At 52.3% G+C, this 19234-nt stretch overlaps 1 protein-coding gene across 1 annotated transcript; it reads left to right on the top strand.

Moving 5' to 3' along the window:
• The first annotated feature begins 11717 nt into the window (after positions 1-11717).
• On the top strand, positions 11718-18886 carry OSR1 (odd-skipped related transcription factor 1). The gene is given in 4 exon segments (XM_005895644.3): positions 11718-12053; positions 16541-17239; positions 17943-18054; positions 18056-18886. Coding segments are annotated over 3 exon segments (981 nt in total). The 5' UTR covers positions 11718-12053; positions 16541-16571; the 3' UTR covers positions 18257-18886.
• Positions 18887-19234: the final 348 nt, after the last annotated feature.

Genomic DNA, 19234 nt, shown 5'->3' with positions numbered 1-19234 from the left:
GGGTGCAGTGTGCAAGGAGCACCCCCCCACCAGACGTCAGGAAACCTCGCTCCAGGGTGCAGTCATGTCACCAGGCAAATCATCTTTGGAGGTTCAGGTTTCTCGTCTATGAAATGGAGGTGTCAAAGATGATATGTTTAAGGTTCCTCCAAGAGTTTATACTCTGTGCTTTTTGGAATAGAGGCAATTTCTACCATTTCTATGCCAATTCCGTAGGTTAAACATGATTTTTTCCAGACCCTGCTCTTAAAATGCACAATTCCCTTGATGTGGTGGTTCTTACGACTTCTCCAACCTCAGAAGAAGGGAGAGAGTCAAATAGGGCCAGCACCAAAGCCCTGGGTTCCTGGAGAAGAAGACAGCACGTGGAGAGGGAGACCAGCATGCCAACACGGCCCGACGTCCGTGTGGGGCAGAGGGGATGCTCCCAGAACACCTGGCCTCTGACCTCTGCGTCCTGACCTCAGCATCCTCTGTGTGTGATTTCAGAGAGGGGAGCTAAGAGCAGATGAAGCACACTTGCTGAGACCAGGTTCCTTTTTGTTGGCAGAATGTTGATGCATGCATGCGAGTGTGCTCAGTCGCCCGGTCCTGTCTGCCTCTTTGCAACTGTAGCCCGCCGGGCTCTGCTGCGTTGATGAGGATGTTATAATAACTCCACTGAATTTGGCAGAGATCAGGATAATCAAGTAAGAGTGCATATTTTAGAACTTGGTGATTCATGAGTGATCAGTCCTTTGTATAATTTTACTATGCAGTCATTAATTATGGATGCCTTTTGAATTAAAAAATGTTACCTGTGCCAAAATGACCCGGGAGCAAAGCAGTATTAGTGTACAAACATCCTGGTTAATGTGTACATTACTGTGTAAGTGCGTGCCTCACCAGAGAAGATCCTAGGAGCCCCTTCTTAGTTTCTCTTCTCCTAGGAGGAGGCAAGCAGGTACCATCATTGCTCCCCAAACACCATCAGACTCCTGTCCATCCTTCATCTGCCATCTCCCAAAGCAAGCTCTGAAGCCTACCCTTTCTTATGGAGAAGCTGGGTTCTGTTCTGCTGGATTCTCTGCTCAGTCATCCTAACCTCTGGAGCCCTGAGAGGAGAATGACCATGTGCAAGGCCAGAGCCAGGTTGCTGGCCATTGCACACTGCTCACTCTTGGGCCAAAGGAGATTTTGTGAGTCTCTGGGGCACCCATAGTTGGGTGATGCAGTTTTTCTAAGCTGTAGTCTGTGGGCCTTTGATTTGACTTTGTACATCTAGCAGTTTTTGCTGTCTATTGTGGACGCTGAGATTAAATCCTGGGTTTAGGGCTAGGATCCTGAGTAGGGCTAGAGACTGGGTGGGGGGATCCCGATGGGGTCCACAGCTTCCAGGTCTTAGGTCTGAGGCAAGGCCTGAGCTTCTGTATTTCACACAAGTTCCTGGGTGAAGCCCATGCCACCAGCAGACACACTGTGAGTACTGCCAAGGGAGGGTGCCTTCACTATGAACTTGGACCTTGGAATCAAATACACCTGGGTTTAAGTCCTGGCTGCCGACTTAGCTGGCTATGCGACTTTGGGACAGAGTTCTAAGCCAAATCTGCTCAGACAGAAAGTGAGACTGATCATCGATGTCTTGGGTTTGGCATGTGGATTCCATCCAGTCACACAGGAGTGCGAGGCACACATGCTCAGGAGACAGAGGACCCTGGAAAGAACTAGGTCTGGCTCTGCCCCCTGATTATTCAGCCCATTTGCATTTATGGGACTGTAGTCCTCAGCTACAGGGAGGCCCCCGACCTCGAAACTCTGTTAATGAAACAAGGATAACAGGAATGTCTTCTCTTGGAGGTATCAGACAACAGAGCTCCTGAAATCACTCCAAGGATGTTAGGAACTGAAATCTCATCGTGGGCCCTGGATGCACCTGACCTGAGGAAATCAGATAGACACTTTCAAAAAGATATGTACATTTCGTCATCTGTATACCATGAAAGTGAAAGTGTTAGTCAGTCACGTCCAACTCTTTGCAACCCCATGGACTGTAGCCTGCCAGGCTCCTCTGTCCATGGCATTCTTTAGGCAAGAATACTGGAGTGAGTTGCCATTCCCATTTCCAGGGGATCTTTCTGACCCAGGGATCAAATCCAGGTTTCCTGCATTGCAGGCAGATTCTTTATGGTCTGAGCCACCTGAGAAGTTACATATACTACATGTACACAGCTACATAGCATAGGTGACTAAAATTGTTAGCATTCTTTTTTTTGACAGTATTCCTCTAGAATGCTTTATGCTGCTATAAAATTAGTAAGACATGTAAAGTGACATGTTAACTAAGAGGCATGAGAATAGACCTATTTAAAAAAAAACAAAACCCAAAATTGGGAAGTGCTATCAAAATAAAGAGCTTCCCTGGTGTCTCAGCAGTAAAGAATCTGCTTGCACTTCAGAAGATGTGGGTTCAGTCCCTGGGTGGGGAACATCCCCTGGAGAAGGAAAGAGCAACCCACTCCAGTGTTCTTGCCTGGGAAATCCCATGGGCAGAGGAGCCTGGCAGACTGCAGGTCATAATAAAACCATAAAAAAAGCAGGCAAAGTAAAAACATAAAAAAAAAATACACATTGGTTGGCACCAAATGTCATGACCCAAGTACCACAGGGGAGTTTATCAGGCATCCGAGGGTTTCCGTTCAGCTGTCTACTCTGCTTCTGTGTGAGTAACCACTCGTTCGACCTATTACAAAATCTGGAATGTGCAGGGTGCCTGGGCAAACACAAACTCACCGTATAGCTCATCTACCACCTTCCTGCTCAAAGCTTCTCAAACACTCATATAACGAACTATGGATTAAAAAAAAGGAAAAGGTCCAGGGACTTCCTGGTAGCACAGCAGATAGGAATCCGCCTGCCAATGCAAGGGACATGGGTTTGATCCCTGGTCCCACAGGGCAAGTAAGTCTGTGCACCACAACTACCGAGCCCGGGGTGCTCCAGCGCAAGAGAAGCCACTGCAGTGAGAAGCCCGTGCAGCGCAGCTAGGGAGCGGTCCCTGCTCGTCACACCTGTAGAAAGCCCTCAGTTCAGTTCAGTCACTCAGTCGTGTCTGACTCCTTGTGACCCTGTGGACTGCAGTACGCCAGGCTTCCCTATCCATCACCAACTCCTGGAGAAAGCCCTCAGGAAGCAACAAAGACCCGGCACAACCAAAAAATGAGTAATTTTAAAATTTCTCACAAAGAGGTCCACCAGGTGACGTTAGAGGCCTCTTTTCCCTCCCTTTACCCCAAATGTGATCAACTTCTGGACACAAAAGCTGATGCCCACGTGCCTGAAACTGCACATCCCCGTGGCCCCCGTTTGACCTAAATTCTGAGGGCGCATTGCCAGCTGGTTCTTTCCTGGGCCTCCATACTGTACTCCCAGGCAAGTTCTCCTGCAGAAATGACTTTTACCTCTGCCGACTGAGAGGAGTCTTTTTCTCAAGGCCCAGGATGACTGGCTGTCTGGGATAAACCCATGTGGGAGCCTCCTCTGTGATGTGAGTGGAGGGAAGCCCAAATCACTCATCATCCCACTGACAACATAGATGGTGATGTTTTGGAACCCAGAAGTTTTCATGATTCTCTGGTCCAGTTTTCCTCTCTTACAAAGAAAACATAAAGAAGGAACCTTTACTCAAATGTATGAACTGCTTTAATGAAGAACAATTTGACTGTTGAGTAACTTTTCAACCTTCCTTAGCAAAACCCAGATACCATGGGCAGAATCAGACTTTATCTATGGTTCTCACTCTGCCTGGACTGGAAAGACCACCACCATCTGAATCATGTGTGGAGCTTTTAAAGCATGCTGACTCCCAGGGCCCCCTGCAGGTCTCCTAAATCAGAAACTCTGAGGGTGGGGCCTGGGAATCTGCCTTGTGAAAAACTCTCCAAGTGATTCTGTGGCTGGGGTTTTGGAAAACACTTTCTTAGGCTTCCCTGAGAGCTCAGTTGGTAAAGGATTCGCCTGCAATACAGGAGACCCGAGTTTGATCCCTGGGTTGGGAAGATCCCCTGCAGAAGGGATTGGCTACTCACTCCAGTATTTTGGGGCTTCCCTTGTGGCTCAGCTGGTAAAGAATCTGCCTGCAATGTAGGAGACTTGGGTTCAATCCCTGGGTTGGGAATATCCCCTGGAGAAGGGAAAGGCTACCCACTCCAGTATCCTGGCCTGGAGAATTCCATGGACTGTATGGGCTGCGGGGTCACAGAGAGTCAGACATGACTGAGAGACTTTCACTTTTCTTAAGCCATTAACTTGGTAACTGTCAGTTAATCACTCACTCCAGCAAGGATTAGCTGAGGACCAGCTTTTAAGCTGAACTGGGGGGTGTTGTGGGTCCTCCCTTTCCTCTGTGAGTGGCCTTTGCACCCCATGGCTTGAGATTGGCATGCTCTGAGATGCTTCACACCCCCTGGACTTTGCTGCCCTTGAGGACTCTGAGCATCGAAAACTCAGCTTTTCCCACTCATACGGGCCGCATGGCCTTCTGCAGCTCCTCCTGGCTATCTGCTCGGAATATTAAGAAAGCACAAGTACCCCCTCCACCCGATGTGGTTTATCCTTTTTAGATAAATCTCCTAAAATGTTTGTGACAGGAATTTTTAGCAAACCAAGGCATGATTCCAGAAATTCTTTATCTGAAAGACATTGAAAATCATGTTCCAGATTTAAGTTTTCTCTCCATTTCCTTATCGGTAATATGCAAACACATACTCAAATATACCAAAAGGACCCAACCATTAGTCATTTTGAAGTGAAAAATCATATGCTAATATATATATATATATTTCCCCCCCCCCTTTTTTTTATATTTTGAATTTGTTCAATGTGTTTCAGCAAATGCTTTTCTCTTCAGAGGAAAGGTTCTCATGTAGGGGATTGGAGGAGGCATGACCAACAAATTAATTTCCCTGGAGTCACCTGGGAATACAGGAGCTATGGTGGGAGCCAGCATTCTAAGTGCTAGCTGAGACTGGAAGGAAGGACAGCTGGCCCTTGATGGTGGCTACAATAGGGAGTGTGGTTTCCTGCTCTGTGTAAATGTTCAGCCACACTATGACATGGCTCAGATCCATGAACACCATTTCTCCTCCTGAGCTGAAGGTCATAGATACCAGAGAAATGAAGGTTCTTCTAGCAGAGATCGTGGTCCTCTTCCAGCTTGCTGGCTACTCTGGATTTGCCAAGGGACAAGTATTATGGAGCATCCTCAATTTTCCATCTCCCAGCCCATCCCACACCTTCAAAGCTGGGGCTTGGGCTGCAGTCACACCCGGTGGATGCACACCACTTCTTAGAGCTGATCTGGATGCCTTCCATGAGTGGTCGCTTCTCTCTCAGCTGGGCCACCACTTTGGGGATCCAGCACTTCTTCAGTGTGACATTCTGAATGCAGGAAGACCCCAATCATAAACACTAAAGAGCCACAAGCCCCCGTCCCCTCCCATTCAGTCAATATCTTTATTCATGCATAGAGGAGGCACCTGGGGTTTCTCATCATTTTGGCTTTAGTAGTTCTTTGTAATGTCTAAGTCAGTCCCTCCCCTTTCCACCTCTCACTGCAAGCTCAGAACAAGGAAGTGGGAAAACCTGCCTCTTACTGGGGCAGAGACAGATGGGTGGCAGGGAGCAGAGCCTTCTTCTGACAGTCTGAAGCAGGGCCAGGGAGCCTGTCCTTCCCTCAGTCCCGAGCTTGTCTTCTCTGCACATGATCTCAAGCCTTTGCTCCAAAGAGTGCTATACAAGTCTTGGAATAATTGGTCTTGAAAAGTAATTTCAGCCTCTGTTTTCTTCCTTATGAGAAACTGTGCAATTTCAGCTCTGAACTTTCCAGGGTTGCCTGCAAGGAGTGCCTGTGAGAGCACAGCAGAAGCCCCCAAGGATCTCTTTTACCTTGTTTTCTTTTGTAGGCAAAGGACAAACCAAAGAGCCTGCAAATAAGTATATTTTTAGGACTTCTCTCTTCCGGTCTCTTATCTGAAAGCTGGAGCTTTGATAACAAGAAAAAGAGAGCATCAAAGTTGTAGCTTTGCTGAACTCATAAAACAGAAAGTAGAATGGTGGTTGTCAGGGGCTGGGGGCGGGGAATTGGGGGAATGGTGGAGATGGTAAGGGTATAAAATTGCAGCTAGTAGGTAAGTGCTGGATGCATGGTAGCATGCTTAGAATCAACAATGCTGTGTCATAAACGTCAAAGTTGCTGAGAAGCTAGATGGTCATTTTTCTCACCACAAAAAAAGAAATGATAATAATGTGAAGTGGTAGAGGTGTGACCAAGCTAGTACTGTGGTGGTGGTAATCACATTGCAATATAAGAATTTATCAAACCAACTGGTTGTACGCCTTAAATTTACACAGTGTTACATGTCAATTACATCTCAATAAAATTTAAAACAGGTTTTTCTTTTTTTTAAAATTGCAGCTTCGATATATACACTACCAATGGGAATTTGCTGTATGACTGAGGGAACTCAAACCAGAGTTCTGTTACCACCTAGAGGGGTGGGAGGTGGGTGGGAGGTTAAAGAGGGAGGCGATACATGTATACCTATGGCTCTGACTCCTGTTGATGTATAGTAGAGACCAACACAATATTGTGAAGCAATTTTCCTTCAATTAAAAATAAATAAGTTTGGGAAAAAATTGCAGCTTTGATGCCAAGGAGTAGAGAGGGTCCAGATGAAATATTCTATAGGGAATTCCAGGAAGGAAAGGGACCTAGAATCCAGTGGCCTGGGAGGAAGGTGAGGGTAGGAGGAGACCTGGCTTGTTTCATAAGCAGCTCCTCATCCTCTTCCTTAGGTTCTTCAGAAAGCTGCACCGGGAGTCCTGGGAGGGGCCTGATCCAGAAGCACCTCTGAGCTGAAGAGGGAGGGCTGGGAGGGAGGAAGTGGCCCCAAGGAGTTATCTGTGAGCTAGCACTAACCCAGCTCCGAGAGTGCATAAAACTTTGACAGTAGATCCTGGTTCATCGTTTTTCCCAGGACCCGAAACCAATGGTGGCATACAGTTGCTAAGTATTTCAAACTCTTAAACCAAAACAAGCAAAAAACCTCATAAACCTGGAGCAGGGAAAACAGAAATTTTGTTCTTTGGAAGAGCAAGAACGTGTGTAGTTTTAAACAGGGTAAATTTCGTAACTCAGAAAAGAACGTTTAAGGCAGTTGCGGGGGAAACCCACTCAGGAGACAACTCGATTTGAGACTTTTCGAGGAAGGGGCGCCGAGAGATGTCACTTGCTTACCAGCAGGTGGCGCGTTTTCTTTAGGATTACGGTCCCCAAGTCTCGGTAGAACATCGCAGCCAGACTTGCCCCGAATTCCCTCGCCGGAAATCGCTATGCAGATAATAACCCTCCAGTGTCTGGAAATTAATTACCGCGAACGCGCATTCCTCCAGCGCCGACCGCCGCCTATGTAGCCGGTCAGAGTCACAGAGCCGCTGGTGCAGTTAGGTATTTCTGTCCGCAGGACTTCTCCCTGACTATACGCGATTCAGTTAACTTTTTTTTTCATCAACTACAGTTTGGTTAGACACTGCGTCGTTTCTAATACATTTATTTTCACCTTTGGATAAAAGGAAAATTCTATAATCTTAGATCCGTCGAAAATAATTCTGACAATTCATACTTGTACAAGTAAAAAACAAAACAAAACAAAACAACAAACTCCACAATGTATGCTCACATTAACATCTAATTTTCCCAATTTAAGGCGTGATTTTCATTCCGTTTTCCAGGGCTAGTCTGGGAGTTCATGAAATTCCACATGAATATTCGTGCTTCGTACATCTTCTCATAATAAACCAAGGGTAGATGTATGCATGCAGGAATCGTTTTATTTAGTAAGGTGACAAATAGTAACAAGATACTTATGTGCTCATAAAGCGCTTAGGAAACGGGAAACCGCCTGGAAAAACAGTTCAGTTTCCCTTTCAGTTTTGATACTGTAACTTGTCTGTCGCTGTCACAGTAAACACCAGCTCGTGGGTTCACCTGTGATCTATTCTCCTTAAGACCCTGGAGTTTCTTGTACCTTATCAGAGCGTGAAATCTGCGCAAGTGTGTGTGGAAGTCCTGTTGCCTACCTCCCCGGGCTTAAATACTTCCCCCCACCCCCCAAGCTGGATTTTGACCTGATTGATCGTAATGGTTCCAGAGGAACTATTGAGCCATTACAATCCATCATCTAAATGATTACAGAGGGATACCTAAATCTCCCGGTTATTTGAAAGCTCTGTACACGCTTAAAGGGGGGTCAAATGAGCAGACCCCCAATCGTCCACAAAGTAGTTACAGGAAAGCTTGCGTTGGAAGCAAAAGTTTGCAATTACTAAGTACATTCCTTTTTTTTTTTTTTTTTAGAGGTCATTTTTGTGTGGTTGAGAAGTGAGAGAGGTGGGGTTCATTTTTTTTTTTATCCAATCCCTCTACCCCCCACCCCCCCTCAAGCAAAATAAGCTACCTTCTAGTTAATTTTCTGGAAGCTGCTCAATTTTCACTTTGAAGACAGGCTGGCGAACTTTCCTTCCTAGTAAGCAGGAGTCGGGAGAGGGGCTGGGGTTGGGGCGGGGTCGGGGGGGTCGGGGGGTGGTCTGGCAAAGGCTGTCGCCACCCCCTTTACGCCTAGGATTGGCGCGGCGAGGGCTCACTTCGGAACGCGGCGCAGGGAGGTCCACGACCCGGTGCCACGTGCCGGCTTGGGTATCGCTCTCTGCTGGACCCCATCGGCAGTGGCAGAGAGAATTCCGGAGCTGAGCTGGAGGCCCGGTTGTTACTGTGGGGCCATTTCCCCAAGGCTTGCTTGCTGAGTCCCAGACTCGGGCGCCCGCGATTGCGAGGGGGGCTGGCGGTGGGTGGGCGAACCAGAAACAAGCAGTGGCGGCGGAATTTGAACCTGGTCTGCTCCCTGGCTGGAGCCCGCGGGCTCTAAGCGTGTAGAGGCTGCAGCCACCGAGGGGAACCCTGCGCGGGACGCCCCGGAATGGCTTGGGCGTCTAGAGATGAGTTTCTTCACCTTCACTGGGCTCGGGGAGCCATAGAGTGGTGGGGTCCCGTCCGAATACCGAGGACGTTGACCACACTGGAACCATGATGTCCTTGCGAGTTTTAAACGAATCTTAGTTGAAAACCAAGCTACCTGGTAGCCCTGTTCTCGATCTACCACACTGCAGTCCAGACACGGCGAGGGTACCTAGACTCAGCTTAGTCTGATCAATTTCTCTTAATCGGCGGGGGAGGGGAACCCCCTTTGTTCCCATGGCACAGAGAGGTGAGGGGTTCTTAACGTCCAGGGTTTCTTCCTTCCATCCAGAGAGAACTAGAATCTGGTTGGTCTCCACTGAGTACTGAAGCCAGGGTTTGCGGGGGTCATCCCCATGGGAGCTTGGATTGAGATGGGGGACTCTCCAGCAACTATCAAATCTTGAATTTCGTTATTCTAGCTTTCTGGGGCTGTTCACAGTCCAAGACCTAGAAAGAATGTCGTTGAAGCCAGGTGTCTGAAACAGAGGCAAGTCTGGGCAATGCCAATGTCCTGCATCTTTCTCATCTTGTCTTACCTACCTTGCAGATCAGCTCTGGAGGTGGCAGCTTGAGAGGCAAAGCCTGAGATGCTCAGCTAAGAGAGACAGCTCTAGCCTTGCAGCCCCATCTTGCTCCATACCAGCTATTAGTTACGGGATTTGACCTGAGTGGGGATCAATTTTCCAGGTAACCTGGCAAAAGCAGCATTAAACAACCGAGTTGCATGGCCCTTTCTTTAGGATCCCTAAAAATTTTCTCCAAGAGTTCTTTAGGGATTCTACTACCTGGAGATTTCTAGAAGTCTTTGAGTCATGTTGGCCAGGGACCCTGATTCAGAAGAAAGAGGCAAGTGGAAAGATGGAGTCAGCACAGTTGCACTGGGTGGAGTTCTGAGCAAGAGATGGGGTTTGTATATGCCAGGAGGCTCTTTCCATCCTACCCAAACATCCTCTTCCTGGGAGACATTTTCTAAGTGGTCTGGACAGCCAGATGCCTCATTGTGGAGGCCTCTTTGGATTCTTTCACTGCTGGTTAATAGAAGGCACTAAGCTTTGTCTCCTAGGACACCCTAAGACTAGGGCACACAGTTTCCCTGGCCCAAGGTGGAAGCTGGTACAATCCAGGAACGCCCTCCTGGACTTTCCCTTCAGGCCTTCCTTTGCTCCTGGAACTTGCTGCCTTGGAATCTCAGGGAAGGGAGTGATCTCAGCTCCTTCTGTTCCCAAGGGACCTCCCAAGGGCCAGAATGTCACCCCAGGCTAGGATTTTTTCAGCTGCAGAGGCAAGCTTACATGGGTTCCTTACTCTAACACTAGCCTGCAGTGGGTAAGTACAGTCTCCCTTGTGGCAAAGACTGCACCCATTTTGCCCTCCTCTCTGCCCAGGTCAAAGCTACCTGGGGTTGGAGGCCAGGCTCTTTCTGAAGGACTGAGGGTAAGACCAGGGTCTCCTCCAACTATTCCTTATGGGGGGCATTTCCACTACCATTTCCCTAGGTCAGGAAACCAAGACTCCTTTAAAAAGAAAGCCAACACAGACTTGCACACCAAAGTTGGAAAGGTCTCCAGAGACACAGTGCCAGTATGCAAGAGACCCACAGAGGCCAGGTCCAGTCTCCAGGGCTGGGGAGGAGGGTCATTAAGCAGCAGCCTTGGGGGCAAACCCCAGGAGTACAGAGGTGAGAATCTGGATCCACCCAAGCCTGGGAGACCAGCCCCTCCTCCCGAACCCAGGGAGGGGGGGCTGTTCCAGAGAGGTGGCAGGGAGGGAACTGGGCTGGGGTCAGCTGGAGGTCAGCTCTTGGAGCCAGGCAGTCAAGGGGTTACTGGTACTCTCCCTAAAGCATAAGCAGTGAAGACAGAATTTCTGGCCAGAACCCTGACGCCCGCTCTCATCCCAAACTCCACTTGAATCAGCCTCTTGGACTCAAAGGCCCTAAGAGCTGGAGAACTTTGCAGCTTGCATCGCGGCTCTGTGGTACTTAACTCTCCAATCTCTCATCCATCCTTCTAAAACAAAAGAATACAGGATTTTAGAGGGCATGAATCTCAGAAGGTTTTTGAGTCCTAGGAAAGTAACTATCTTGACTTCTTGCCCCATCCTCCGCCTCTAATCTTTCTAGCGAACTCGGTAACCCAGGGTTTGGGGCCGGTCATAGGCATTGGAGTCTGGGTGAACCGCCCTGGCGCTGAGCATTCTCGGATGTCCTGAAGCTGTTCGGTTCCAGAGGTATTCTGGGATAAGACAGGCTATTCAGCGGGGCCGAGGTGTGTGGGGCCCAAACTAAGTCGCCAGGATCCCGACGCACCGCCCCGCCCCCGGCCCCCGCCTACCCCGACCTTGCACGGGCTGTGTCCTAGGCGCGCAGGAAGGGGACCGAGAAGTTTCAGCCCAATTTCATATGGAAGAGGCTGTTTTATTCGAGCTCGCCTGCCAACCTCGTGGGCCCAACACGCAGAAAGGGTCGCACAGGTCTGAAGAACTGGGGACGCAGGTCCCGGGAGGTCGGGGCCAGGCGAGCGCCGCAGTCCCAGTCGGCTGCCCGGGTCAGCAAAACTTTGTGTCTCAGTGCGCAGGCGCAGGGCAGGATGGTTGCGGGGAGGGGGCAGGGGAGGGAGGGGAGGAATCCTGAGGCTAGGGGAGGGGGGAGGGGGGAGGGGGGAAGGAGGGAGGGTGGTGGATTAAAATAAGTAGGCGGCTCGGTGCTAAGGGGTAAGTGAGTCGGAGCTCGGTCTCTCCCCAGCGCTTTCTCAGCCGCTCCGGGTTCAGAACCAACCAAGGAACCGCGACAGAAGTTCACCACCCCCTGGGCGGACAGGACTCCAGGGCCGCTGAGCGCTCCCGCGTGTCGGGCGCTCGGAGTCCCCGCGGCCGCCGGAGAGGGGCCGGGACTCTAGAGCTCCGCGGGTGCCTGTGGAAATCCAGCGCCTCTGGCTAACCGGGTCCCCTCGCAGCGGGAGCCCCAGAGACGCGCTCAACTCCGGGACCGCCGCGGAATAAGGTAACTGCAGCCCTGGGCGCCCGGGCTTGGCGAGGGGAATGCGGGCAGGATCCCCGGGGTCCCCTTGTCACCGCTCGGCGGGTGTCTCTTCTCTCTCCAAGTCCCGGAAAGAAGCTCCTCGTAACAAATGAAGACTGCTGGACCTCTGTGAAAGTGAGAGCAGCTGCAGTCCTGGGTGCTTGGGGGTGCTGGCTCAGGAATTTCTCGTGCGGGGGTCCTCGGCCTCTGACCCGGGGGGAATGAGGGGGCGGATCCCTGCTACTACCCCCAGCGCCGCCGGGCTTCGCGCAATCCCGGGCGAGGTGCCTGCGGACTTCGGAAGTCAGCTTGTGGCCCCTCTCAAGAAACCGAAGCAACTTGTGCGGGCACAAACTTTCCCAAAACGCGCGCCTAGCTCAATCTGACCTACCTTAGCAGAAGGAGGAAAAGAGAGTGGCCGGATGGCCACGGCCGCCCGCGCCAAGGACAGGTGCATGCCCCCGCCGGGTCGCGCTTTCTTGAGCTGGTCTTGTGGCAGAGTTGCGATCAGGTACGCGGCCGGCCCCACCCGGGAGTGCTGGCCCGTGTGCCTGACCCCGCCTCGCACTTGCCCTCCGACTTCGGGGTGTTCTCTATTCGGTGACTGCTCTTGTGGTCGAGGCCTGGAGAGTAACCCGCGACTGATCCGGTGAAGGGGAGCATGTAGGGGGCGCGAACACTACTCCCCAATCAGAGACCCCGCACGCCGCGGTAGCGGAAACACTGCAGCTGCGGATGTTCTCAGTTTCAGGCTTGAAAGGGCAAGATTCGTTTGCTCCCGGGACTGTCTCCCTTCAGGGGAAAAGGCGGGAGCCGGAGGAGAGAGGGAAAGAGGTGACGGGCTGCCTGCTGAACTCATTTCTCCCAGGAAATTTGTCTCGTAAGAGGAATGAAAACCCACAGACAGTCCTTTTTCAGCAGCTCGGCCAGTCACGGGGTAGGTTCTTGGAGTATAGAGGAGCTGCGACGGTTTCTTTGTTGCCACAATTTGGTAAATTTCACCCGGGCTAAGAGCTGCGCGCTGGCTCTTGGGAACAGAAACCACGTGCAAGGCTAGTTAATCTCCCAGGTTCATGGCCTCCTAGAGAAGAGAGAGGCTGGCAAGGACGCGGGGTGGGGGAGGCGGGAGGAACGGATGGAGGGCGACCAATGAGTAAATGTTCTATATGAGGTTCCTCAAAGTAATTGTGATTTTAGTAAGACTGGGGAGCAGATCACTAAGGACGCAGCCGGGCATTTAGATGCAGGGGGATGGCTGCCTAGCTGAAGGGTTCATTCGATCTCGTTCGTTGGGAGAATTAAACAGAAGTGTCCGGCGCCGGTCAGTCCTCTCGCCAGGAGTCCGGACGCTTGTCAGCACGCGTGTTGGGGATTCGGTGTCAAGGATGATTTTTCCGGGGCTGATGCTGGGCTCCTCCAGGCGCTCGCTTGTGGAGCTCGCTCCGTCCTCATTAATGCAAGCAGTTAACTCGCTCACGCTCAATTAGCCCCGAATAAACCACTTTAATAGACTCTTGCACACTTCATTAATGCCCGGCATAGGGCTGGCGGCAGAACCGGGATTGGCGCTCTACCGCCGGAGAGAAACTGTGTCTGAACCGCGCGGGGACCCGGGCTGGGAAGCGCTAATGGCGTTTGGTGCGCGTAGTCGGCACCCTTACCCGCGCCGCCCAGGTTCCGGGGTCCTAGCTCCTTGCAGAGCGGATGCCTGGCCTGGAACCTGGGGAGACGGGTTTCCTCTTTTAAGGATCTAACGCAGTTCACACTGGGGGTCTGGGGTCAGGACCAGGAGAGCCACTGGGGCTTGAGGTTTGCTCATCTTCTCCCACAGCAAAGGCAGAGTGAGACTTATGTTTTCCTCTTAGCGGACCGCCTGAAACCGGATCGTGAATTCGGCCCATTCTTGGTACTTTACTAGTGTAGATAGCCACGTTTCGAACGAATTTCGTCCCCGAGAAAACCGTTGACCAGAGCCTGGGGAGCCCTGCCCTGGGAATGCGGCAGAAAATAAACTGGCTGCGCCGCTGAGAAAAAGAAATTGAGTGTTGGGGGAAACAAGATCGGGCAGATAGCCCGGAAAGGTTGGCTCCCAGAAGCAGTTTCGGCATAGGCGCCCCCTCCCCTCACCGAGCCCAAGGTCTGGGCTCCTGGGGGTGGTCAAGGAAAGGTTGGGTTAGTATGCGCGGGGCCAGTGGGATTCCCTCACCCCACCCGGAGCGGGCCCGGGCCCGGGTGCAGCCCAGCGCCTGGCCGCCATCGCCCAGGGATAGACTGAGCGCAGAGAGGAGCAAGTGAGGCCCCGGCGGCGCCTGCCGGGCCCCGGGGGGAGCCAGAGATAAGGATCTGATTTCCAGCGCCTGGAGGGGAAGGAGAGGTGACAGCAAATCAAAGAGCGCTCACCTCGCCTAAGTCTGGGCAGACCTTTGAAGTCGGCGAGTCATCTCCTCTTTCTCCCCCTTCCCCTTCCCAACCCAAACAGGCTCCAGCTTTCTCTCTGGCCCGATTCGTTCTTCGCAGCGTCTCAGCGCCTTAGGAGGGTCTCGGGTTGTCCCAGGCGCAAGAGCGTGAGCGACGCAGCGGAGAAGCCCGCTGCCCAGGCCACGGCTCCGCCGCCGCCGGGGGCCGCGCTCCCCTCCGCATCCCATTTTGTGCCTCGCAGAGACCCTGGCGGAATTAATTGCTGCGGTCCGACAGGGGTTTCATTGGATTGCCGATTTAACCTGCGCAAGCAGATGTCTGCCGGCTCTGGGTGTTCGGCACCCTCTCCACCTTCGGCAGAGCCTCTTTGCCTATGGGCCACCGCACTGGATGCGTGACCTTCCCGCCAGCCTCCAAGGAGAAGGCTATCTAGGTCCAGATTGTCCTGCCTCCTCCAGGGAACATCCTGGGCACTGCCCTCACGTTAACAGCTTCCCTAGAGCGAAAGGCAACCTGAGCCTTAAGGACCTGGGTTTGGAGAAGCCAGGCTTCTGAAACCGCAGGGGTGGTGTCGGGGTCTGTCGTGAAGGAGGGAACAGAACAGGGGCCTGCCCGTCCCAGGGTTGGGGACTAGGTGGAGGAGAGATCTGAGGAAGAGAAGGGGGCAAATCAGGAGTAAAGGGAGAAGTGGAGGGCAGGGGATTGAGACAGGCGAAGAAGTGCCTGCATCCTAAGCACCCTTCTCCCCTGTGACTTCTTGAGATGGAGTTCAGCACTTGAGCCTCCCAAGGCCCTCTGTGTAATTTTGGCTTTCCTTCTCCCTGTTTTTGCCTCCACTGGACAGACCTGAGTTAGGAGTGTCTGGGAGGCACAGACATAAAAATTCTTTCTGCGGACTCCAGACCTGTCCATGGAGGCCAGGGACCCTGACCAAGGGTCAAAGAGGCCAGAAGACACCAGACTGCTTGTCACATCAGCAGGGCTCCCCTCTGGCTTGGCTCAAGCTCCCTGGCCTTGCATTTGGAGGGTGCGTAGCTCACAATAGCTGAGGCCCAGCCTCCATGCTCCTGCTCATAGGGAAACCCACCTGCTCGGGGAGGGGGTGTTCAGCAGACACACAAACATCCTGAGAGCCCGAAGACCCTGTCCCCCTTTCTTATGGTGTAGGGAGGGCTCAGAAACAAATGAATGCATGTGGCTGAGTGAGTAAATAAATGTGGGTGTCATTGTCCTCGCTGAAACAAAGGTGATCCCTAAAGACAATGGAAAAGAGTCAGTCCACAAGAAGCTGCAGAGAGGGTGGCGTCAAAGGGCTGGCTAACAGTGAGACAGAAAAACAAATTTGAAGTCAAAGTTGCGAGTTGTAAGGAGAAAGAGGACATGGCTTCTAGAAGCCAAATTGACTGTCAGCTAATAGAGCTTAATGCTCCGGAGCTGAGAGATGTACAGATTTGTGTGCTTTTGTATGTATGCTGTCTGCCTTTGGGGCTCTCTGTGGGTGCCCTGTGTGTGTGTGTGTGTGTGTGTGTGTGTGTTCAGTTCCTGCATTTTGTTTAGTAGCACAATACTGATGGTCCCAGTTTATCTTTGCACCTTGTCAACTCTGCTCAGAAAGTGTGAACCTGGGTTTATCTGTCAGTGTGCACTTCTGTATTTGTTTATCTGAACAAATATGTAAGTGCGCTTCCAAGTGTTATCTTTGCAGGAGAGTGTATTCTATATTGACTCGGGCTTGCCTGGATGTACATTCCCTGTGCTTCTGCTTTTCTCAGTGTCAGGTATACTGTAGACTCTCATTTTAAGTTGGTCGCGTTGCCCAGCATTTAGTTTGGTTTCTGTGTCAAGTTTGTGTCTCTGCTGAAGGCCATTTGTAAGGAGTCCTTGGATTATTGAAGGTTCCTGTCTTCTCCTTGAGGCCAGTGAGATCCCTGAGTGGGGTCCTAGGCACTCAGCCCAGTCTCTGGGGACAGAACGGGTGTGGCCGGGCTGGAACTCAGAAGGAGGGCCTGAACTTGTCTGTTTTCCCCTCCCCTCTTCTTCTTTTCCTGCAGCAGGAAGTCAGAACAGACTGCCGCTTCGGCCATGGGCAGCAAAACCTTGCCAGCACCGGTGCCCATCCACCCATCCCTGCAGCTCACCAACTACTCCTTCCTTCAGGCAGTGAATGGCCTGCCCACAGTGCCCTCGGACCACCTGCCCAACCTGTACGGTTTCAGCGCACTGCACGCAGTGCACCTGCACCAGTGGACGCTGGGCTACCCCGCCATGCACTTGCCGCGGTCCTCCTTCTCCAAAGTGCCCGGAGCCGTGTCCAGCCTGGTGGACGCGCGCTTCCAGCTGCCCGCCTTCCCCTGGTTCCCTCATGTCATCCAGCCCAAGCCCGAGATCACCGCTGGAGGCAGTGGCCCCGCAGCACTCAAGACCAAGCCGCGCTTTGATTTTGCCAACCTGGCCTTGGCCGCCACGCAAGAAGATCCATCCAAGCTTGGCCGGGGGGAGGGCCCTGGGTCCCCCGCCGGTGGGCTAGGCGCTCTCCTGGATGTGACCAAGCTGTCCCCCGAAAAGAAGCCCACGAGGGGACGCCTGCCTTCCAAAACCAAGAAGGAGTTCGTCTGCAAATTCTGTGGCCGCCACTTCACTAAATCCTACAACCTCCTTATCCACGAGCGGACGCACACGGACGAGAGGCCCTATACATGCGACATCTGCCACAAAGCCTTCCGGAGGCAAGACCACCTACGAGACCACAGGTGCAGTACTATGGAGGAGGGGTGCAGAAGAGAGCTATCAGTCTGCTTCTGATGCCAGGGCTCATTAGGCTGCTCCCCCTGCCCCCAGGTTCCAAGCCTTCTGAGTTTCTGGGCTTCCCCCTAAATCAGGAAGGAAACCAACCAAGCTCAAGCCTGGGTTTTTGGAGCATGGGTGGAGAGAATATGACAGGAACAGGTCCCAAGCTCCAGACAGGCATGCACGGCTTCCTCCATCTACAATGCTGTGCAAGAGAAGTTTCTGAGATGATGAAGTGTGACATGCGACACATGTGACAGTTAAGCACTTGAAATGGGTAACTAGTGTAACGGAGAAACTAACTTAATTTTAGTAACCACACGTGGCAGGTGGCTAACATTTGGACAGCACAGTGCTAGCCAATTGTCCCAGCTCACTCACCTTCCCTGTTGACTCAGGCCTTATAAGGCCGAATGCTGGCCCCTGGTTAGGCAGGCAGGGATCCACCTAGCTGGACATGGGCGCAGCTAAGACAGGAGGTGTCTCCCTCATCTCCCCATCCCCTCCCCACACTCAGCGTGTGCCTGTTCCATGCTAGGTATCCCACGTCCTTCTTTCTTTTGAGGTTCAAGCTCTTCATGTTCGTGGGAAGGGATTTTGGGTAACTACTTATAACACTGCATCATTTTTGCAAGGCTTAATTATCGGTTTGCTTTTTGCCTTCAGATATATTCACTCCAAAGAGAAGCCTTTCAAGTGTCAAGAGTGTGGGAAAGGATTCTGCCAGTCCAGGACTCTCGCTGTCCACAAGACGCTACACTCACAGGTGAAGGAGCTCAAAACCTCCAAGATCAAATGCTAAACAGAGCCTCCGAGTCAACAGGACCCTGGGTCACGCTGCCCCCTCCTCCGGAGGGAACAGAAGCCCAAGGCGACTCTGGCGGGCAGCGAGAGGGGCTCCGGGGACCTTCCTCCATCCCAAACGCGTCCCCCGGGTCCCCGGCGCACGCGGAACTTCACAGCCGCGCCCCGGGCCATGACCCCGGCCGCCCGGGCGGCTCCCCCAGGACGCGGCTAAACTCTTGGCCAAAAGGCGGTACTCGTGTGGCGGAAGGGAAACTGCATTAAAAAGAGAACGAAAGCTTCGCGGAGCCGCAGCGGCGCCTCTCCCAGAAGTATTACTTTTTCTATTGTTATTTTATACGTTTTCTTTATTATTTTTTTTTTTCTTTGACCATATAAGCTTGTAACTCTGACTGCGGAGAGAGAGGGGAGAGAAAAAGGAGATTTGTGCTCTCGCAGCTTCCCACCCCTCCTCCCGCCCCCATCCCCACCCCCGGGAGCCTGCAAAAGTGTAATCCCAGTATCTGCTTCAGCCTCCGGCCCAGGGAGCGCGGGGCCGAGGAGCGCCCCTCCCGGCTCCTGCCGCGCTGCGGGCGGTGGGCTCCCGGACCCGGACAGTGGGGCGGGGAGCCTCGGGCCCTGCGGCTGAAGGGGGCCCGGCCTCTGGCTTCCCTGCTCCGCTGCCCCTTCGCCGCGAGGGGCTGAAGGCTAGCAGCAGGGCGGTGTATTGCGATTGGCACTTTATGCTGACCATCGGTAACGGACATTTATCACTGGAGTTTTTAAAAATATTAAATAAACGGTTATTTTACAGGCATTGCAGGGTGGGTAATTTCCCTCCCCCAAATTCCTGTGTTTTCTCCCCAAACGCAGCAAACTGGGCGGCTCCTTTTCTTGAGAGGAGCCGGGGTTTCGCTCCCCACGCCGACCTGTCCCAATTCATCAACCTTCCCCTGATTGGGGTCAGCTTGGGATGCACGGAGACGCCCTCCTCTCTCCCGGTGGTGGTCAACCTCGGATAACTTAATTTACTTTTCTCCCCCACTTTGGTCTTGAGGCCTCAGTGTCGTCTCCCCACTCCGCATCTCCAAAGGGCTCCAAAGAAGCCGAGTCTGCGGCCAAAACTTCGAACTTTTCTTACAACAACTCCAGGAGCCGGGTCGCTTCAAATTCAA

This window comes from Bos mutus, chromosome 11 (genome assembly GCF_027580195.1).
Source record: "Bos mutus isolate GX-2022 chromosome 11, NWIPB_WYAK_1.1, whole genome shotgun sequence".
In the NCBI taxonomy this organism is placed as follows: Eukaryota; Metazoa; Chordata; class Mammalia; order Artiodactyla; family Bovidae; genus Bos; species Bos mutus.
Note: the sequence above shows the minus strand (reverse complement) of the source record. Positions and strands in the feature narration are given on the sequence as shown.